The following is a 23680-nucleotide window of genomic DNA, read 5'->3' as shown; positions in this document are numbered from 1 at the left end:
ATGATGCTACCCATATTAGTACCATGGAACACTAGTATTGTAAGGCACTTACTCTTTACAGATGAGAATTGTATTGCTGTGACAAAGATAGCCTGTGTACTTTGCACCTGCTAGATAGGCCATCAGTTTGAGATCATCTCTATCACTGTCAACAAAGCCTGTCACTGAGATTATCTGACAGAAAAGAATGAAACAACTGTAAGTCTGAGTTATAGACATTTCTATTAAGTTCAAGTAATTAACAGTTCTCAAAATGTGAAGCTGGAACAGTTTGCCATCATTAACTACAAATCTTCCTTGACTTCTTTCAATATATGAATAACAGGAACAGAGTATCAACCCATCCCTATACACCTAGTCCTACATCCAACTGCTAGAACTAACTAAAGTGGACCCACTAAATCCACAGCTGAATGTAAGACAACACTTATGTGAATCCCACTGATTTCATTCTCCTGGTGGTAATGGGTCTACCCTAGTGGGATTAAGAAACAGATTTAGGTTGAGGGCCAATCATCCCAAAGAACAAAGTGTTGGTGACTTATCATAAATGTTCATTATAATTCTGTGGAGAAGATATCCAGAAATTGATTAAATCCCATTGCTGACCAAGCAACGAAGGGATCACATGATCTATGCATTTTCTCAATGGACTACAACCCATTAGCTCCTGCACCAATACTTTTGATAGCAAAGCAGAGATATGAACAGAATACAATCATGGCACAGGTAAAATAGGCCAACATGGGGAATCAATTATACACCTCTCAATTAGGTCTTGATGTCTCCTCTGCAGAGAAAAAATAATAATGTTCAGTGTAAGTGATCCATGCTACATTGTCTGTGAAAAGGAGATATCCAACAATGGAATGTACTCAAAATAAGGCTGAGTAGGTCACTGAGAGATTAAGAAAAAAGAAAATATCGTAAAACCCCTATTCCAGAGGCAGCTTCAGCCAAGGCATAACAATATAATCTGAAGTAACCGATGAAGATAGAAGGGTTGGCTCAAGATGCCACTCCACAAACTTCCCAAGATGCTGAGGGAAAAATGTGGCTGATATGCAGACACATTTATAGAGAAAGTTATACTCATTTTAGATTTGGGGAAAGATAACACATTGTACATTTTAAAAATACAGGCTTTAAGCAACCTCACTAAAATGGTAGCTGTGTTCTTCTTTCCCAGTGAGTTGAGAAGACAGGAAATGAACAAGGAATATGTATTTGAGCATGTATGTATGTATGTATGTATGTGTGTGTGTGTGTGTATTGTGCTACATGTTCATCTAACTTATTCCAGACCTTCTCAAGATTAATGCAAAAGGAGTGATGGGAAAGTACAGGTTGTGGACAATGAAAGACAGAGAAAGCTTTAAAATCTAGAGCAGTGCTTCTGATAATGTTTTTTCCCTGTGCCAGGAATTGGTGCTCCTCTTTGTGCCCGCTGGAAACAACAGTTTCTTTCCTGGAAACTCTTCACAGACTAGCAGCCAAGGACTTGTGAGCCAGCACTGGTCTAGAGAAGCACTCTTTTAGAGAGAATGAGATCTGCTTTGAGAAAATGAGCTCAGGAAAAAAAAAAGATTCCTACACTTACACCAAGGCAGGAAAAATAGAGAAGTAGGGATGCTATTAAAGATAATTCATAGATCATGTGACACCTGCCTTGCCTGAGTAGCCATAGGACACAACCAGTTCCTGAATGATTTCCTCCAACAGTCAGAAAAGCTCAAGAACCAATGATTGGGTAACCTCTTGCATTTGAATTCTCAGTTCAGTTTCATCTGTCAGCATGAAACCATGGGCTAAATCCCATTGTTAAACCTAACTACATTAGCCTCACTGAAAGAATGGGACCCATGACAGTGTTGCTGACTTAAATCCCATTAATTCCATAATTCTACCTTAGTCAGGCCAAGCATGAGATTTAGCCCTTGCTTTAGTCCCCTTAAGTCAGAGATGGGCTGCATGTGACCGGAAAATACCTTTTTTAGACCAGTAGGCCCCTGCACATTTTCCTCCCCAAAAAAATTTATGCCGAATTTCTTTTAATAAAAAAAATTGTCCCCAAATAATCCCCCCTCAAATTGGGGGACAGTTTTGCTATCTATTTGACCCCTGGGTCATTTTAGGCTACACAGATATTTTTTCCCTTCATCTTTTTTTAACACAAAGTGAACTTGAAATTGACTGGTGGGATGGGATGTCCTCCAAGGTCCTCTTTCCTAAGCTGCCTACCCATTTTAAGTATTTAGTCTTATTTCTGCCTCTACAAGTTTTTACCCTGCCTTTTCATCTGAAAAGGCCCACTTCACAGTTGTATGAAGAGTGACTCATTTGACTGAGCAAACTCCATGATTGAAGAAGCACACATTAACCAACTAAAGTAATTCTATCCAGACACTGAAAGACAAGGTAATAAAGTAGGTTCACAATCTCATTTTCACATTAACAGCCATTTATCTAATCATGTGAGGCAGTCCACAATAAAATAACTTTAGCAATCTACACAAGGAAAAGAGTTCAAATATACAGTTTCAGATAAATTACTTTGAATTACTTCAGTTACACAACTTGGAAAAAATGTCACTGATTTGAATTCTATCATAACATGTAGGATCAGGACAAAATATTATCCTGCATTCATTAATTTAATTCAATGATGGGCAACTCCCAGATATTAGGTAGACACACTGGCATCCCATGAGACCATGAAAGGCTGCACTTTTATTTTGAAAAACCTCTCTGATTCAAGATGCCTTTACCACACTCCGCTTGGAAAGGAAGCTTGAGTAAAACTCTTTTGTGTGCTGTGGGCCCATCAAAATTGGCCTAGGACCTACCCACCTTGGAGTTAACCACATTTACATAATTTTTACCAGATCATCCAATATTGAATATTATACATCTGCTCATTTTTGTATTTTCCATCATAATACACTGCTTTGTTGTTGTGTGTCTTCAAGCTGTTTCAGACTTATAGCAACCTAACAAAACTTTTTTTTATCTCTCTTTTCTGTGATGAGACAATCAAAGTGGCTCACAACACATTAAAATATCCACATTCAACATTATGACCCAAATCCCCCCCTTAAAACAGGATTGAACATGATACAATTAAAATTGAAGATTAAAATATCTATTAATAACACAATAAAAATATAACGAGGACAGAGCAGTGGGCTAATACATGATGTGAGGGGTGATCATTCTGTGGCCGGACACTTTTATTCAGGAAAGGCCTTCCGAAAGAGATCTGTCTTGAGAGCTTTTTTAAAGCTGTCTAAGCTGGCAATTTGACGGATCTCATCCGGCAGGCCGTTCCATCGTCTGGGAGCAATTGCAGAGAAGGCCCTCTGGGAGGTAGCACTTAGTCTGGTTTTTAAAGGCTGCAATAGATTCCTCCCTGATGATCTGAGGGTGTGGGGCAGATTATATGGGAGTAGGTGATCCTTCAAATAGGTTGGATCCAAGCCATGTAGGGCTTTAAAGGTAATAACCAACAACTTGCACTGTGCTTGGAAACTAATAGGCAGCCAGTGAAGAGATTTTAGGACGGGTGTTATTCAGTCACTCCTAGTTTTACCAGCCTGGCTGCCATATTTTGTACTAAAATACACTGGCTGCCAGACTGTTGGGGGCAAATTAGCTTACTTGCTAATTAGCTTACTTGCTGTTCACCGCTATGATCTTTGGAATAGCGGTATATAAATAAAACAAATTATTATTATTATTATTATTATTATTATTATCATTAAAGTTTCCGGACTAGGCACAAGGGTAGCCCCATGTAGGGCACATTACACAAATCAAGTCGTGAAGTTACCTGTGAATGTACTACACTTTCTAGGTACTTTACTTCCAGGAAAGGGTGTAGCTGGCATATCAGCCAGAGCTGATAACAGGCACTCCTGATTGTCACATTCACTTGGTTTGTCATGTGAAGCGACAGATCTAGGAGCACCCACAGACTGTGAATACAGTCCTTTGTGGAGAGTGTGACCTCATCTAGGACTGGAGGTTGCAACCCTATACCTGGTTTGGGGGCCCCTACTGTAAGTACCTCCGTTTTGTCTGGATTCACTTTGAGTTTGTTTTTCCTCCTCCAGCCCATTACCGCCTCAAGACACTGATTGAGGGGAGAAATGCCATCTGTCGTTGTAGCTGCTGATCGGGACATGGAGAAGTATATTTGGGTGTCATCAGCCTATGACAAACCACAGTTTTCTTGGGTTGCCCTGCCTCTGAGGCTGAGAAAGTGTGACTTGTGCCTAAAGTAATCCAGTGGGTTTCCTATGACCGAGTAGGGATTCAAAACCTTATCTCCAGAGTCACAGTTCAATAAGCAAACCATTATGCCATGTTGTTTATTGGGGGGGGGGGGATCATTAGCCTTTCCAATCAAAACAGATAGTTTTCTTACATGCTGAGAACATGGTTTCCCTCCTGGTGGAAATGCAACTGGAAAATGAAGAGCTCGATGGGGTGGTACCATTTTCTTTTTTTTTAGCACACAGTTCAGCCAGTGTGCTGTGATACATCTCTTCCTTTCTCTCAATGCCTGCAAAATACACATATATAGCAAAAATATTATCACTGCAGATTTTTACTATATAGCAGTGTTGAACAACATTTTGAAAATATTGTTTTAAATTTCCTTTGATTTCTAAATGTTTTTGCTATCATCCTTCAAACCTAGTTTAGGTAGGCATGGAATGTACCCTTATAGTAGCATATCTGATTATGTAGATGTGAATGCTTTACTGATATGGGCTTGCTGGCTTTTTAAAGCAGTAACTATCAACTACAGTTTCTCATTTGGAAAATGACAGTAAGAATTACTTGGATCATAGAGACATAGGGACACAAGAGAAGTTAATCTTAACAAAGCTATTAAAATGACAAAAAAATCATTCAATGGGATATTATGAGCTACAATATTTGTAACTTGTAAAATTCAGAACAACTTGTACAGTAATTTCTCAACATTACAAAAATAGATTTCTGTGATATTATTGCTTTATACCACAAGAATATCAGAGATCTAAAACAGGCGGCCTAAAAGGTCCATGCTGGAACTGCACCACTGCCATTTGTGCTGGGACCATGGCAACTGCACGCGACTGGTCCCAATTTGGGCTGCTGCAGTGGTTCTGAACCAGAACGCCAAAAAGGAGCAGATTTTTTACACTCCTGTTTGGCCCAGCTCTTCCAAGTTGGGGTGGGCTAAGCATGGCTTTTGACCATGTTCAGGGCGTGCGTGCATTGTGTAAATGTCACGCCTCCGATGTGGCCCAACGGCAGTCCTTTTGGCCCATCTGTTTGAGGCCTGAGCCTGCTAGACAAATTTAGGGTGAAGCTTAAAGATGTTCGTTGATCCAGAAAAAAGTGCTCAAAATTATGACCTTTTGATGAGAAAAACTGGGGAGAAAAAAAATCAAAATTTTAACAATTTTTAAAAAATGGTTATGGAATATTTTTCTGTACAGTAATGAATAAAATAATTAATACAAAGTGTTCATGTATTTATGCCCTCAAAATTATTTATAAAAACTATGCAACAAGACTTTTATGCAGACAATTCACAGTATCTATTCATTGCTATTTCTAGTTTTGGTTTGATTTTCTCAGATTTTTTTAAAATGAGAATGATTATTTTATGTCTGCAGGATACAATAAATAAGAGAAGACAAAATAATTTTCAGTTTTACTAATGTTGATGATTTCTTGTTTCAACTGTTTGTTTTGTTTTTGTTTTTTTGCCTGCTCTTAATAAACTGGCAAAGAAAAATGTTCATCAGTTATTGTCTGAATGTGTTTTACTTTTCATAAATCACACTTGGGAACTTTATGCCAAACAAAATTATACATAAAACACTTTACATTCTTGAAGTAGCAAAGTGTGCAAATACATTTTTTTGTATTTTTCCAAAATTTCCAAAACTAGTTTTTTTACCCATTGCTTCAAAATTTCCAGAAATGTTACATCTTTAACCTAGAGCCATGGGTCATTGATTTTTTTCATGCAGATACCCAGGTGTTTACATTGGTCTTTTAGGTTAAATGTACATATGAGTTTCATAATGGTGAAGTTTTCCAGATAGGATTCTTGCTTTGAAATTAAAGCTTTCTTTTCTATGATTACAATCTAAAACATTAGAAAATGCTGCTTGTAATTTCTATAAATAAGTACACAGAGTCAATTCAGATGAGTGATAATCCCCAGGTGTCATCTTCTGGAATCATCCATCCAAACCCCCACTTATCAGTACTTTCTAACCTGAACACCAGAAGCTGCGCAGGAGGGATACCATGGTTGAAGGTAACAAAATGAGTGATTAACATGAACCAACAGGATCACATATTTTCTTCTTTATTCTTGGATATTACCTAATTTAAAGCATTCAGTTACTTAGGACTGGAGCAGACAGGCAGAAAAAAAGGGCTCAATCTTGGGTTCGCACAACCACGTGCTGTCCTCACCACGCAGTGTCAATTTGCACAGTGCAGTTTTTTTTCTTTTGTCACCTCCCCACCATGCACATTGCACAAATACACCGCTTACAACCTCCAATCTCCTACTCTTCCCACCCAGATGGCATTCCACATGTATGACCAGCCACATAGTTGCATGTGCAATGCACCACCTGTACAGTATATTGGTGTGTCAAATGATGCATTGGCAAAGCACAATCATGGAGGCCCCCCCATTCATGCTCCTTTCACCCCATGCCCCTCTGCTGAACTATCTAGTTTACGTATGTTGTACAGTCGGCCCTCCTTATACGCGGATTTGCCATACGCGGATTTGAGTATATGCACATGGTGAACCCGGAAGTCCTCTCCTCACCTCCTCTTTCCTTCCCTCCCTCTTTCCCTCCCTTCTTGTCGCCATCTCTTCGTCACCGCTACCGCTGTGGGAAAGGCCAAGTGGTGATGTTGGAGGCCAAGGGGCCTCCAGGCCACCACCCGGCCCTTCTGCGGTGGTGGCGGTGAGGAGGACCGAGGCTTGGCCTCCCGGCCTCCTCATAGGCATGGCTTCCACGCCTCAGCCACCGCCACCACGAAAGGGCCGGGTGGGGGCCTGGAGGCCTCTTGGCCTCCAACAGCACCACCCGGCCTTTCCTGCGGTAGCAGCGGTGGCGAGGAGGCCGGGAGGGACTTGAGCATACGCGGATTTTGGTATACGCGGGGGGGGGACGGATCCCCCACGTATATCAAGGGCCGACTGTAATTATATCCATTGCCAATCACATTTTTTGCTTTGCTGCAGTCCCCGACTGGCATCAGGCTGTTTATATACCAGTACAATGAAGCACATTTTCAGCCTTAAGTCGGATGCTTTCCCTGCAGTTTCACCATGTGCATCATCTAAACACTCTGCCTTCAAAGTGGTTCAAAGCTGCTTTTATTTGCCCAGTGTGGACTACACCATCGTTTCTTATAGTTCTTACAAGTCAACAGCATGGGCCAGTGTATGCCATTTTGTCTTACCTGAGCATACATATTACTAAGTTGGCTTTCACAGAGAAGATGTGTACACCGATTTGTGAGTGTAGGATCCACTGTACCCCCATGTGCTTGGATTATCTAGAATTTAAAAAAGAAGTATTTAAACAACTGACTCAACTAACTACTCCTCTTGAAAATTCTTTTTCCCTTTACATGTGCCCACAGTTTAAAAAGTACTTTCATGAAACGGATGCCTATTACGAAGAAATCTTCACAGACAAAAACTTATTAATATGCTTAAAAAACACTATAAAAGTATGAAACATTTTGGCAGCAGGACATTAATTATCAAAAATAATGGAATGCAGGTGAAAACTGTATTTTAAGCTAGTCAGCAGGGAATAGGAAAATAAAGACAGCAAAAAGAATGAAATTTTGCATCATTAACTGGAATCATCTTTAAAGGGAAAATCCATTACATTTCTGGAAATCAACTGAACATACTCAAATTATAAATTATCTGTTATAACAAAAGCATACTTATTTTTAAAATTAAAGGTTTTGGGTTTTTTGTTAAGAAAACGGATTTGAAAATCTGGAAAAGGTTCACAAGAGTAATAGTTACCCGTTTCCATGTTGCCAACAGCTGTTTATCAGACATCTGTTCAGGATAATCAGCAATTGCAAAGACACAACCCAACAAGAAATAGTCTTCAGGAACTGGAAGAATAAAAGAAATGAATTTAGTACAGAACCCTCCTATTTTCTCTTTGAGCATAATTAATGCCATTATTTACTTAATGGTGTTCCTTATAAAAAATTAGAAAAATCGTTTGCTTTTGGAAATTGTATATATATTGGAATATTTTCAAGCCATCAATGGTTGAATCCGTGGAAATAGAGGACCAACTGTAATTACTAACCATCCACAGATGGATCATGTCCAAATAGCTGGTGTTGCTGAAGTTGTTGCTGCTGCTGTGGATGTTGTGGCTGCTGAACGGGAACCTGATGCTGTTGTAGTGTCTGAGTTTGAGATGTCTGAGTCAAGTGTTGTGATGCCTGGCTTTGCAGTTGCTGCTGCTGCATTCGCTGCAAATGTTGCTGCTGTAGTTGTTGCTGTTGAATCTGTTGCTGCTGCTGCTGTTGTTGATGCTGCTGCTGCTGCTGCAGTTGCTGCTGAAGGTTTTGCTGTTGTAGTTGCAACTGCTGCTGATGCAACTGCTGCTGCTGCAGCTGATGCAACTGCTGCTGTAAGGCATGCTGCTGCTGAAACTGCAACTGTTGTGGAGGGCGATGCATTTGTTGTGAATGTAGCTGCTGGGGAGGAAACTGTACCTGCTGCTGGGAAAATTGGTGCTGATGAACTTGCTGTTGCTGTTGCTGCTGCTGCTGTGCAAACTGATGAGGCTGCTGTGAGAAAGGCTGCTGAGTAATCTGAGGCTGCTGCGGCTGGGGCTGCTGCTGTTGCTGCAACTGCATGATATGCTGGGGTTGAAGATGTAAAAGAGGGTGATGTTGTTGCTGCTGCTGCTGCTGTTGTTGAGGTTGATGCTGTTGTGGTTGATGCTGTTGTTGCAGTAAGTGTGTTTCTGGAGTCAGTTTAACCTGACTAAGCAACACTGCATTTGAATGTCCCTGCTGTTGGCTGTGGTTTACCTGCTGCTCCAAAGTTTTTGTAGGTGCTGAAAGTGACTGCAAGATCTAGAAAGCAAGAAGAATGCTTGTAAGGGATGTTTTCTACAAGAAAAGAGATTCCACCTCAACATTGGGAAGAACTTCCTGACAGTAAGAGCTGTTTGGTAGTGGAATATCCTGCCTCTGAGAGTGGTGAAGTCTCCTTCTTTGGAGGTTTATAAACAGAGGCCGGATGACCATCTGTTGGTATGCTTTAATTGTATCTTCCTGCATGGCAGGGGATTGGACAAGATAGTCCTTGTGGTCTCTTCCAACTCTATGACTCTATGGGTTACATTATTCTTAAAAGAATCCTATGTACCTGGGCTTGCTTTGGACTAATCCCGTGAAATATGTCAACACTTCTTTCCCTGAAACATGGATCCATCGGCAAGAAATAATAAAGATGGTCTAACTGTGCAAATACAGGGCACCCTCGGCTTACGCAGGCGATCCGTTCCAGACACACACACACACCCCGCGTAAGCCAAATTCTTCACATGCTCAAGCCCCATTGTAATGAATGGGGCTCATGTATGTGGCGGCACAGGCACGCCCCATTCATTCCAATGGGATGCACCGCCCCTTGCGCCCTCCTGCACAACTCTACGTGGTTTTGAGCATATGCTCAAATCCACATATAGCGTATGACGCGGGTGCACTGTAATTAAGTTACAAATCTGCTGTTTGTAGATATCAAAACTTGTGTTTCATTTCTGCTCTTCCACACCACTAGTGATGTTCTACATCAGCAGTGGGATGACTGGTGGGATTTTTCTGTAATAGACTCAAATCTGTTTTATTATCAACTTTCACTTAATTCAAAACTCTCTTACATTCTAAGCAACAATGAAACAGTAAGCAAGAATAAAGTGTACTTGTACGTTCAACATGCTATTCATACTTCACAGCAATAATTCACTTTCAAGCGAAGATTGATGTACTTACATGTGCTACATTTGATGGCCTATTAACCTGCTGAATATCAGCATTATTAGTAATATTTCTTAGCGTCCGTACAGCTGGACTCCATGTTGCCATCATTTCAGGACGCCCAGAACTTTGGGGATTTTGTACTGAAGTCATTATATTACTTCTGATCTCAGAGGACAAAATATTGCCTGGAACAGGTGGAACATTGGCACACAAGTTAATCAATCCTGAATCTTTGCCAGATGGCAATCTGCACTTTGCTGTAGCAGTCTGTGGAACTTCAGCAGGTGTCCAGTTTAAATTTCTTTCATGCTTTTCAGGGGAAGAGTCTGATGAATCATCAAACATCAATTCTCCTTTTGTTTTGTCAGCAGCGACAGATTTAGGTGAAAAAGCTTGATCACCTGAAGGTGAGCCTTCTCGAGAAGATGCTGGACTTGATAACTTTTCATCAGTACTACCTTCATTTTGTGAATCTTGTTCTTCGTTTTCTTCTTCTTCCTCTTCCTCCTCCTCTTCCTCTTCATATATAATTAATCGAGGATGATAAGGAACCTCGTCTTTTTTTGTTTTATCAGATATAGAATCTAAAACCCAGTCAGGTGTCACAATTTTAATGTTCTCTTTTTTACAGGCGCATTCATATTTTTCCTGGGAAGAAAAGATGTTGAGTTCTAATTATAGTTGGGATAAATTATAAATTGAGGTAACTAGACCTTTATTTTAAACATTCAATTTAATCATACTGTTTTATATCAGCACAGTTATGATTTGAGTTTCTAAGATTACAAACTCTCAAAAGTAAATTACCAATTTTCAATTTAAAAAAATACTACAGTACATTAATAAAGCAAATCACTCCAACAGTCTTGGGTCTAAAACACAGTGCAGAAATAATCCAGTTTGAGACCGCTTTAACTACCCTTGCTCAATGCTTGGGAATTCTGGGAACTGAAGTAATGTGAGACATTTAGCCTTCTCTGTCAGAACGCTCTTGTGCCACAATAAACTACTTTTCCCAGGATTCCCTAGCACTGAGCCAGGGCAGTTAAAGCAGTCTCAAACTGGATTATTTCTCCAGTGTTTTGGACCTTAGCATGCTAAGCTGTTGTTCTTTCAACTGTGACGTATTAGTATATTCCTAGTTAGTCCTTAGGGCTGAAATCATAATTCCTAGGCCTTGGGAAGTTTTAAACCAGTAGGTGCCCAGACAACCCTTTCTGGGGAAGTTTTAATTACCAAGACAGAAGTATATACTGTAGTATAGCATTTCGTCCTGGACTGTTGTAATTATGTGTGTGTGTGTGTTTACTTACTATACACAACCCTGGGATGCACAAAATTCCCTAGTGAGTTGAGAAGTGATAAATAGCTTTGAATTAATAGTAATAAATAAATATTATAGTGATTCTGCCATCACAGATGCTGACAAAAGTTTCTTGGTGTAAGTGAATAATGAACAGTGTTTCAGTTTATAAGCACAAACTGCAGATTTAAATGGTAGGAATAAGTAGAGGTTCATGTACTAAACCAAAAAGCCATAGAAAGCTGAACTTGTTTTGCCAGAACATGCATCCTGATGCAACTGTACTACTCAATTTCATCTGCCGCCCCCAAATTTTAACATTCTGAATAAATAATGCCAATCTGTATAAACTAGAGTTCAACGTAACATCAGAACACTTGCAAACCCAAATACTGTTTTCAAATAAATAAATTTAATGGGTGTTTAAAAGAAAAGGCTTAAACTTGCAAGATCCCAGGTAATTTACCTTAACTAAAATATGTTAATTTATTGCTAATGATAAAATTTATTTCTTTCCTGCTGTGCAACACAACCGAGGCGGCTTACACGTTAAAATACACAATCCTGTATTCCAATAACCGTCCCCCCAAAATACAATTAAACAGTTTACAGATTAAAGCATACCTTAAAATAATAAACAAAACATTACTATCCTCTGTCTTACTTTCAGTCTGTTACCAAATTACAAAGAGACATGAAGTTTGCTTCCAGACTAACACATTTCTTTGACAATTATGATTTTGTCAGAAGCTTCTTGAATATATTCAGTGTCTTCCAAATTAAACCTGGTGATACACTGTTGCTCTCTCTAAATTTTTAAACGATTAGCAAGGCACAGTTTCTCTTTGCAGAAGTCAGGCTTCCTCTAGCTTTGTAAATCAAAGCAGCACTGAAACATAACAAACGCTTACCCCTTTTGGTTCAGGCACAATCAAATGAGTAGATTTTTTACTGAGGCTGAGCTGGCATTCCCCACCATAAAATGTAATCAAAGCCCACAGGATACTCCGGTCTTCAGAGGAAACCTATCAGAAAATATAAAAATTCTTTTAATACTAGCTAACTGACAGAAAATGCAATTTGACACAACATTTAACTAAATGACTGAACAACATACCTGAGATAGACAAGCAGCAACTCCAAAAAAGATCTGACAGGATTCTGGAGAAAACCCATTTACTCTGACAAAATTAAGTCAAGGCAAAAATGTAAATGAAATTTTCAAATAATGTAAAAGAAACCATTTTTAGCAGTTTCCCCATAAAATTCTCTAATGTATAACTAATTTTTTGAAGTTTCCAATTCCTTTGAAAGCAAAGTTTTAAAGCTAAAAGCGACCATATACAGCTTGAGTCTGACAAATTGAGGTCAGACTCCTGCCTCTGCCATAAAGCACTGAATAAAGCTAGGCAATCACATCCAGTTTCCCAGCCTTACAGATGTATTTCAAAAGTCCCCCAAGCAGCACAGGGGAATCTACAAGTTATAGTCTAAGATATACATCAAGTTTGGAGAGGCTGGTCTAATCACATGTTTATTTGGAAATCATGCGACTGAATCTTGTAAGCTTTACTCCTATATACATACATGTACTTGGTTCTGACTCACTCACCAGCTTTATTCCATTCTAACCTATCCCACCATATTATAATTCTAAGAAAATTACTCTGGCATTATCCTAAGACTTCTGTGTAAAACTATCAGCCATCTCCTCTGTTTTAATAAGGGAGGGGAATATACAGCACACAAAGAGAATTTATCATTACAGTATAAACAGTGAAACTGCAAAACAATGATAGAAGTTTTGGCAAATATAATTAGACTGACAGAATAATTGGTTTGAGATGCATGAAAAACTATAGCTTACTTGTAAACAACAAGATGTAAGTAACTAATATTTGTGCAAAAGAGCGCTGGATGAAACCAAAGAGAAGATGAATGTGCAGCACACCAATATAGCAGAGATGGATGAAAGTTAGTGGGAAAGAATAAACAATCCTACCAAGAGCAAAAATAAAAGTTTTTGCACACATACACACATGCTTTAAACTGACAGAAGCCCAGAATCTAAGGAGAATGCAAACAGCAACATCTTGCATATTCTCCCACTGCACTGTATCAGGAACTACGTCGTAATTTCCATGGTAAGGCTAAATTAAAAAATTATTTTAATTAGAGATACAGAAAACATTTTTGCTTGTGGATCCAAATATACATATTTAACAAAACTAAAGTAAGCATTGAAAACTAGAGAACTTAAGTAGAAACATGAAGGCAAGTATATACACTCATCCCTCCACATTTGCAGCTTTAACGTTTACGATTTGATTACTCACAGATTTTATTAATATGTTCACGTTAGGAATATCTAGGTCCTCCAGCACAACTCTATGGTCAACTTTAACCAAATGTCGCACTGAAGAACCTAGAGATTTCTAGAGGGAATACTCCAGTAGGCATTTGTAGCTCGTCCACCGCAGTTCTATGGTCAATGTCTGGCAGATGTTGACCACAGCGTTGCATTGGAAGACCAAGAGATTCCTAGGGAGGTGTTCTCTCAGGTAAAAACATAGTGGTTTTGTTATTGCGTATTTTCCACATTTGCAGGATCCTGTGCCCCTAACCCCAGCTAATGTGGAGGGATGAGTGTAGTATGCAGCCATGAAGACAAGAAATAAAACTGAGAATGCTCACAACCAAATACATGTGATAGAACCAGTGCAATGTCAATCTCCCTTCACTTAAATGTTTCAAAGAACAGCAGAATGAAAACCAAATGAATAAGTCATCACTTACAAACATCTTCATGTAGAAGGAATTCCCTTTCAGCATATCCACTGAATGCACTTGTGAATTGAACTTTTAAGTAAGTATAACCCAATGTTGTTCATATTGTAACTGAAAAGGATACGGCAGAAGAGCTCCACACTGAACTGACAAAGTCACCCAGGATGGCTAAAATAAGTTTAAGAATGCATCTTGTAAGTGCTTTTCAACAAATATAAAGCACCTCCTAATAATCTGTCTATATTTGTTGAATACATAACAAATTTAAGTTAACCAACCATATATAGCACCCATACACACGAAGCTGCTTTATAGTAACTCAAGCTGTTGAATCATCTGGCTCAACATTGTCTAGCCTGACTGGTAACAGCATTCCTAAATTTACAGGCAATTTTCCCAGCCCACCCTGGAGATGCCAGGAACTGAATTTGAACCTGATATCTTTTCCATGCCATGATCTATTATGGAGCTATAACCCTTCCTTCCACATTAGGATTCCAAATGCTCTATGGGAAATATGAGAATTTGTATGTGTAGACATAGAAGAATTCTATATCATGCTTCTATACATTAGAATAATTGGTACCATTAATAGCTCTACTTCAGCTTTCTAAGAAGAGGAAATTGAATCCAGTGCATTCAATGCTGCAATTATCCCTTTAATCTATATGGAAGATACCAGATTCAGTGGTTTCACCCTGATCCCATGTAAAGCTCTTTTTTTAATGTAAAGGAAAATTACAAATATTCCTGAAATCCTTTCTTTAAAATTAAGTCTATTGTAGTGAAAAATACTGACTTGCACTCCTGCCAATACTCACCTTTACCACCGGAAGATCAAATACTTCACGAGATTCACCCACTTCTGGATTGTCTCCATCTTCTGAAATGATGTGTGATGCCAGAGCATTGTAGTTAACTTCTTTTGCCTTACCATCTTTCAGAAGTTGAATAACCTAAAAAACAACAATAATTTTTCATTCTTTTAGAATGGGCAGACACAGAAAAGAGACCCGAAAAGGGAAAGAACTTTTAAAACACAAACCAAAATCAAAAACACCTAATGAAACAGAAGTATATAATGGACTATCTGAATTTCCCCCCACCATTCCCATCACAACTTTAAACCATCTGTTGCAATCAGGTGTATCTAGCAAAACAGTGAAGACTTGCATGACAGAACTGAATACTGATTTTCAGTGACATCCCACAATTTCACACTCCAAGCAGTATGACAGGAAAATGCTGCTGCAATTCTTGTCCAAATTAAAACCAGGACTCTCATATGCAAAGTCCAGCTTTCCTCCTTGTCCAGCCTGGCATTTTCCTGCTGGTCACACAACATAGCCACACTTTTCAAAAGACATTTTATTATTCAATTCTCTGGACTGACCCTGGCTGTTCTTAATTAGGACACCTGATTTGGGATGTGGGCCTGTTTGGGCATTTGTCCAAACTGGTTGTCCAGTCCCAACACACACTGCTAGCTAGTGTACCAATAAGTGAAATGGAAGATTTTTATACTTTTCATGGTCTCTTCCTGGGCAAGAAAACTGCATAAAAAAATCCTGGATTCGAAATGTGTTCAGTTATAGGTAAATTATATTTTTGATTGGGACTTCAGTATTATCTGGATGGTTTGGTAGCATTCAGGGTGGATAACTAGAAAATGCTGTACATCAAAAAAAAGTTGATAAATACTCTTGTCAGGGACATGCCATTTGAAATGCATCACTTCAATATTGTTTAATCAGCATTGGCTCATGCTTTGCTACTGAACTCATTTCAAAATGTAAGTCATCAGCTTTAAAACTGTATGAGGTATGGGTCCAGAAAAGCTAAATACTCCTCTATTCCTGCAAAATCTTCTCTTTCTGTTCATATAGGTCATATAGAAAAGCTCTGTTCTCTGTTCTATCTGGAGGTGAGATGCACAGGCATATGGGATGATGCCTACTTGCTAGCAGTGCTTAGGCTCTAGGACTCTGTCTCTCAGAGTTTTCCTTGTCAGACTTCCAGAAGCACTGTGAAAACTGACTTTCAAGAACATCCATCTTTCCCAATAATAAATTAATTACAGTGGGCCCTCCACATTCACTGGGCTTAGAGACACAAGATCCCTGTGAAGGAGAGGCGAGCCAACAAAAATACACTTTGAACCTGAGGAAACATTTCAACTCTGCTGAAAGTTGACCATATAGTCAGGATGGAGGACCTAGAGATTCCTAGAGAAAACAATCATCTAGGCATTTGTAGGTCCTCCAGTGTAATTCTGTGGTCAATTTCAGCTGGATGGCGGCCAGAGAGTTGCACTGGAGGACCTAGAGATTCCTAGAGAAAACAATCATCTAGGCATTTCTAGGTCCTCCAGTGTAATTCTGTGGTCAATTTCAGCTGGATGGCGGCCAGAGAGTTGCACTGGAGGACCTAGAGATTCCTAGAGAACATATTATTCAAATCTGCAAATGTGGAGGACCATCTGTACTCTGTTGATGCACATACTGTAATGGAATTATGTTTTTACTTTGCTGCTTTTCAGTTAGTTTTCTACAGTTTTATTTCTGTTAGCAATATCGTCAGCTCCTTTAGATTCGAATAAAATTTTGCTGAAATCCAACCAAAATCCTATATGGAACAGCTTATGTGCTTATCCAGCCACATATGCATTATTCAACTAATCTAAGTAGACTGATGTCCACGAAAGCTCACACTGCCAGTTTCTTTCTTTGAGTTAGGGCCCAAACAGACAGGCCAAAATAAAGCTGCTTCATGTCATTTTAGAGGTATGCTGTTTAAATGATGCATGCGTCCTCAAAGACCAGAAGCTGCTCCAAAGCTACGCTGCAGTCTTTAGGACTGGAGTGCAGCTTTGGCGTGGCTTCCAACCTCTCAGGATGCATACATCATTTAAACAGCATACCTCCAAAGTGACCTGAAGCAGCTTTATTTTGGCCTGTCTGTTCGGGCCCTTAGTCTCAAAGGTGTTCTCTCTCTACATACTGATTCCACAACCTAACATGTCTCTATCTATGAATTCTAACTAATTTTATTAGATAATGAAAGAACAACCCAGGGCTTTCCAAATTTGGACACACAAATAATAACAATAATAGTAATAATAATAATAATTATACACTTGTCCCTCCATATTCGCTAGGGTTAACGGCACAAGACCCCTGTGAATATGGAAAAACCGCAAATAACAAATACGCCATATTTTTACCTGAGAATGTGTTCTCTCTAGGAATCTCTAGGGTCTTTTGGTGCAGCTTTTAGTTAATAATTGACCATAGAGTTGCGCTGGAGGACCTAGATATTCCTAGAGAGAAGACATTATTAAAATCCATGGACAATCAAAGCCGCAAATATGGAGGGACGCGTGTATTTGAATAAATGTAGATTGTTGTACCATACTTAATAAAAAATAAGACACCCCCTGAAAAGTAAGCCATGGCGTGTCTTCCTGAGGAAAAACAAATACAAGACAGTGCCTTATTTTTGGGGAAACACGGTGTTTGTGGATTTGATTAATGCGTTCTCTCTAGGAATATCTAGGTCCTCCAGCGCAACTCTATGGTCAAATTCCTAGAGAGGAGATTCCTAGAGAGAATTCTCTGCTATGCATTTGTATGTTTTAACGTCATGTAAGCCGCACCGGGGGTTGTGTTGCACAGAGAGGCGAGATATAAATTATTGTTATTATTATTGTTGTTGTTGTAGCTCCTCCAGTGCATTTCTATGGCCAGTCTCTGTCAGGCGCTGACCATAGAGTTGCGCTGGAGGACCTACAGATTCCTAGAGCGGTGCCCTGTCTGTCAGGTAAAAAAGAAACATGGTGTTTTTGTTGAGTTTGTTTCGACATTCGCGGCGGGGGCCTTGTGCCCGGAACCTTGGAGAATATGGAGGGACGAGTGTATTATGATAACAGTAATGATAATAATGATAATAATTTGTGTGTCAAAACGGGGGCGGGGCCTCGAGCGGCGGTTGAACGCGTCACGGCCCCCTCCCCCTCTTTCCCAACCGTCATTCGCTCCTCAGCGAGCGTTCGAAAGCCCCCCCCCTTTTCCCCTTGGTTCCGCTGACAGCCGCGCGCGCTCTCTGATTGGCTGCTTTTGGGGGTCTCTCTCGCGGACAGTCTTTTTCTTTCTCCTTCTCTCAGGTGGACGAGCCCACTTCGTCCGAGGGGGGGGAGAAAGCGGGATTCCTGCGTTACCTTGGGGTCTATGTCTCCCACCGCGAAGAACTTGACCTCTTTGAACATCTCCTCGGGGACCTTCAGCTCCCCCTCTTTCCCCGGCGCCTCCTTGGCCTCTCCTTCTTCCTCTCCCTTTTCTTTCTTATCCCCCTCCTCCTCCTCTTTCGCCATGGTTCCGTCCGCCTTCGGGGACCGAGCGCTCAGCTTCCTCTACAAAAGGCCCAGGGTCTTTTTCCCGCCACCCCCCCTTCGCTTCCAAGGGGCCCGCCGCTGAACCGCGGGAAACAGGGCGCGCGCGCACGACGCGGAGCAAACCATCTCCCCCCCAAAACGGGGGAGGCCGAACAGGAAGAGGGGGGTTGACACTGCCTTATCATGGCGGAATTGAAGCTGCCCTATTATGGCGGTGGTTGGCAGAAACTGGACTTTTTACAATAGCGCCCGTTGGCTTGCTGTAATAATAAAGCTAAAGGAACTTGGTATCCTTCTTTCTTTCCCCCCCCCCGATACAAAATGGACTCTCCCAAATCCCGCCCCTAAGAAGGAAAACAACCGGTAGTGAAGCCCAGGCTTAAGCTCCTCCCACAGGTTTCTTTCCCTTTCCGCTTGGCCCCGCCCCCTCTGTTCTCCCGCCTCCGAGGTGTCTTCTCGTGCGTTCTCGCGAGAAGCGCCTTAGTCGTCGTTTATTTCCTCAAGCGTCCCCGCTCCTTCTCTCACGGTCCCAGTATGACGGCCCAGTTCCCTCAGAGTACTAAGCACTCATGTTCCTCCCCCGTTCCCCGCCATCGCCGCCTCACACTGCCGTAGTTTCTCAGGTCCAAACACACTGCCGAAATAATCCAGTGTGGCGCCGCTTTAACTTCCCTGGCTCAGTGCTGGGGAATCCTGGGAGTTGTAGTTTATGGTGGCACCAGAGCTCTCTGACAGAGAAGGCTCAATGTTTCACAAAACCACAGTTCCCAGAATTGCCTACCATTGAGCCATGGCAGCTAAAGCGGTCTCAAACTGGGTTATTTCTACAATGTGGTTTTGCACGCCACACGCCACAAAACTAAAGTGACGTTTTAAACAGTCGTAACCTCACTCTTCAGGGAACCAGGGAGTTGTAGATCCCAGTAGTCGACAAAGGTTTTCCGGTTGAGAACGTCAATAGCCATAACGAACAACAACTCCCAGGATCCTTTAGCCCAGTGGTCCCCAAACTGCCCTTTAAGACATTTTGGACTTCATCTCCCAGAAGCCTCAGCAAAGTTGGCCAATAGTTGGAATTCTGGGAGCTGAAGTGCAAAATCCCTTAAAAGAGCAGTTTGAGGACCGCTGTCACACAAACAAGGCCCAAAACACACTGCAGAAATAATCTACTTTGAGACCGCTTTAAGTGCCCTGGCCTCAGTGCTTAGGAATTCTGGGAACTGTAGTTCTGTGAGACATTGAGCCTTCTCTGTCAGAGAGCTCTGGTGCCACAATAAACTACAGTTCCCAGGATTCCCTAGCATTGAGGCAGGGCAGTTAAAGCAGTCTCAGACTGGATTATTTCTGCTGCGTGTTTTGGACCTAAGTATACCCAGTTCAAGCCAACATAGGGCTGATGGAGGAATGCCACCTGCCTTCTCCATCTGCAAGTACACAAACATAGCTTTGTGTAATCCAGTTGGATCTCTCCACGTTTGCAGCTTTCACTTTTCCGGATTTGATTATTTGCAGCTTTGATTAATACATTCTCTCTAGGAAACTCCTTCAGTGCAATTCAGCCAGGAGCTGAACATATGAGTTTATCACACTAGCGAGATCCCGTGGGAAAACTGGAGTTAAACAGGAGTTAAATTAGAGAAAACCTGGAAATGCCTGAAGTTTATCACACGGCGTCGCTGTTAACGTGAAACGTGTCAAACCGAGGTTAAACCGGAGAAAAAATGGCAGCTTTTTACTTTTGGGAAATTCCGAAAGTAAAAAGGTGGCATTTTTCTCCGGTTTAACTTCAGTTTAACTTTGCGTCATTTCAATTTAGCAGCAATTCGGTGTGATAAACCTCCCGAATTTGCGGGTTCTGTTTACATTTTAATTTAATGTAACTCTCATTTAAATCCTGTTTTCCCACAGGATCTCGCTAGTGTGATAGACATGTGCTGGAGATCCTAGGCATTTGTAGGTCCTCCAGCATTATTCTGGCAACCCTAAGGCGAACGTATCATAGGATTTTCTTGGCAAAATTTGTTCAGAGGCAGGGGGCTTGCTTCCGCCTTCTCAGGCTGAGAATATGTGACTTGCCCACTGTCACTCAGTGGATTTCCATGACTGAGCAGCAGTGTTGCCAACAAGCCTCGGAGATAATTCCCGGAAATGCTTGTCCAAAACCCGCTGAATCCCCTCACATCACACTGAATTTTCAGTCACAATTCCCAGAAAATTCCCATAATGTTAAAATGGCGGATGTTTTGCAAATAAACGTAAATATAATTGAATAAAAATAATTGTAACTTATTTCAACTCTCAAAATCACCATTGAACCAAACAAAGAATCTTTCAGTCCTTTTAAGATATTTATTTTGACATGAAGGGGGTTCAGGAAGCTTTGTGCCAAATAGAAATGTGTTCGGATGCAACCGCACTGCAGAAATAAATCCAGTTTGACACCCTTTTAATTGCCATGGCTCAGTGCTAGGGAATCCTGGGAATTCTAGTTTTCTGAGACATTTAACCTTCTCTCTCAGCAAACTCTGGTGTGACAACAAACTACAATTCCCAGGATTTCATAGCACTGGGCCATGGCAGTAAAAACAGTATGAAACTGGATTGTCTCTGGAGTCTGGAGTGAAGATGCAGCCTGAGTTGGGTCCAAGACACACAGAAGAAATAAACCAGTTTAAGACTGCTTTAACTGCCCTGGCTCAGTGCTAGAGAACCCTGGGAATTGTAGTTTTGTGAGAAAGAGCTCTGGTGCCACAATGAACTACAATTCCCATGCATCTGAGGAAATACGCTTAAGTCTAGGAAAGCTCATGCTGCCAACTTTTCTTTCAGTGAGTCTCAAAGGTGCTACAAGATCTCTCTATCATCATCACCATTATTATTATTATCATTATTATCATTATCAAATCCAAATGCAGCTTAAGAACTGGACTTAAATTGGCAACACTGAATCCTGTAGACTCATTCTCTGGGGCTGTGATATGGAAGTGTGCAGGCAATTCCCTTGTTCAACCAGGGAATCCTGGGAATTATAGTTTGTTGTGACATGAGACACTGCTTTTACCGGCAGCCAGGGCTCCATGCATGAAATTCTGGGCTTGGTGGTTTGTTGTGCCCAGAATCCCATCATCGCAGGGAGCCTTGCAGTTAGAAGCAGTGCCAAACTGGATTATTTCTGCAGTATGGATGGCAATGGAAAAGAGAACGAAAAAGAGAGCCACAAAACAAACTTCTTGGAAGACAGAGCAGGGATGCCAACTTACCAGGTGCTCTGCCCATGCTCAGAGGCATATTTAATCACTAACACACACACACAGTCTCAGGGACATCACATTCACATCACACAACTAACTAGTAGGGCAGCCCATGGAAGGGAGGGAAGATGGAGATAAACACATCCCTGATTATTCTACCCAGGTGCTCTGCCCATGCTCAGAAGCACCTTTCCACCTCTTTTTCTCCTCCATTCTTCTACTTTTTCCCTACTAGATTTTCCTCCCATCGACCCAAATGGTCCTCCTCACAGTACAACAACAACCCTGAGAGGTAGGCTTGGGGCACTCTGCCCAAGCTCAGGAATTCAGAAATTCAAATGTCACTAGTCTCAGGCACACACAGTAGTCCCAACATCAACCCATGATACCATTATCAACTATTGCCTTTGTGATTGTGTGCCTTAAAACTTATGGCTTACTTGGAAATTCAAGGCAATTGGGATTAAGCCAGCCAAATCCCTCACTCCTCCTGGGCAGCAACACTTTGTGCCTGGGTTGGTTGCTTGCCCAATGCCTGCCTCTCTCTCTCTCCAGCAGCCGCTTTGCCTGGAGCGGAGCCTGAATGCCTGAGGGGGGGGGCAATCAATCACTGTCCTCCTCTCTCTCTGATTGGCTGAAAAAACTGTTAGTGTGATTCCAGAGTTGGTTGGTTTGCTCTTTGCTCCGTTCTGAACAAGTTCTGGCTCTCAAAGGGAGTCGTTGGAGAGAGAGAGAGAGTGTGTTTTTTCTTCAGCCCTCTTTCCGATTGGCTGAAACTGTTACAATCCAAAGGGTTGGTTGCATGCTGCAGGCAGCTTTCAGGCTGGAGCTGAAAGTCGCCGAAAATGCACTGAAATAGAGGAGGGCACGGAAATCACACCAAAAGCTCTGAAAAGTCACCGTTTTCGTGTGAAAGTCGCGAAATTGGCAACACTGCTGAGCAGTGATTTGAACCCTCTCCTAGTCCAATGCTCAAATCACTACACCAGACTTGCTGTCCATGGGAGCTATAGCTTCTGTTAATTGCTTGCTGAACCAAACCTCTAAAGATTTTGGGTAGCAGGAGAAAACAATCACAGCTCCCACCACCCCCTTAAAAAAAGTGGTGTCGTTTTAAGAGCTTTGAGGCTAAGAAAGGGAAGTGTTAGGTGTTGGCTTTATGGCCAGTTCAAAGGCTCCAGCCAGACAGCACAGATGTTAGGAGATGTTTAGGTGGCTATGTAATTTGAAGCTTAATTAGGTCTAGGAAGTAAAATCTAGTGGAGCTGTGCATTTTAGACAGATCAGGACTGGCTGTATGCTATCAACTTTTATGGATTGTCTGGCAGGTTGTTAGTGCTTGTAAATGGATAACAGATCAACCCGTGAGGAGGATAAGCCTGAAAAGAGGAAGGTCTAAGCACACGATATAATAGTCGGCAGAACAATTTAGGAACAAACTGGTCAAATAATTTTCTAAAAATTAGTTTTGTGGCTTCCAAAAATAGATTTGTAGGCATCCATTTCATAATGTAGAATGACCTGCCAGAAGAGAGTTGACAGCTGAATAAGCTGTCTGAATATAGAAGAGCATTAAAGACCAGCTTCTTCTGGCAGGCTTATGTGGGTGATTTTTAAATTTTATTCACAATTTAACACATAAATACACAGACATACCTAGACACTGCCATTAACCTACATATAAACATACAACAACCATCCTCTTCCCCCCATTTAAAAAAAACTTCCCTCTTATTCTCTACCTGGTTTCTTCAATAGCAATGTTCTCCTCCGTTCCTTTAATATTTTAAATTCCTCTTCTAATCTAAATATTAACCATAGTTCTACATTCCTCCCATAAACATATCAGGTTTCAATTACCTAACTATCAAACACAATCAC

The 23680-nt window shown here is 41.0% G+C and overlaps 1 protein-coding gene across 7 annotated transcripts in view; it reads right to left on the bottom strand.

Annotated features, from left to right (window-relative positions):
• PAXIP1 (PAX interacting protein 1) overlaps window positions 1–18650 on the bottom strand; it is a 38648-nt gene extending 19998 nt beyond the window's left edge. For 6 of the 7 annotated variants that reach the window (XM_089533581.1, XM_089533584.1, XM_089533580.1 and 3 more), the window contains exons 1-11: window positions 18375–18650; window positions 14980–15114; window positions 14283–14326; window positions 12489–12552; window positions 12283–12396; window positions 10081–10716; window positions 8379–9159; window positions 8081–8175; window positions 7498–7593; window positions 4427–4564; window positions 53–174 (exon numbers count right to left, since the gene is read on the bottom strand). In XM_089533581.1, the coding sequence (XP_089389707.1) occupies window positions 53–174; window positions 4427–4564; window positions 7498–7593; window positions 8081–8175; window positions 8379–9159; window positions 10081–10716; window positions 12283–12396; window positions 12489–12552; window positions 14283–14326; window positions 14980–15114; window positions 18375–18527 (2378 nt within the window). In that variant the 5' untranslated portion in view covers window positions 18528–18650. The remainder of the gene's footprint in view (window positions 1–52; window positions 175–4426; window positions 4565–7497; window positions 7594–8080; window positions 8176–8378; window positions 9160–10080; window positions 10717–12282; window positions 12397–12488; window positions 12553–14282; window positions 14327–14979; window positions 15115–18374) is intronic. The other variant, XM_089533585.1, reaches the window with a different exon arrangement.
• Between the last annotated feature and the right edge of the window lie 5030 nt (window positions 18651–23680).

Source organism: Sceloporus occidentalis, unplaced genomic scaffold (assembly GCF_023333645.1).
Source record: "Sceloporus occidentalis isolate IW3139 unplaced genomic scaffold, rSceOcc1.0.p SCAF_7, whole genome shotgun sequence".
NCBI classification, from domain to species: Eukaryota; Metazoa; Chordata; class Lepidosauria; order Squamata; family Phrynosomatidae; genus Sceloporus; species Sceloporus occidentalis.
Note: the sequence above shows the minus strand (reverse complement) of the source record. Positions and strands in the feature narration are given on the sequence as shown.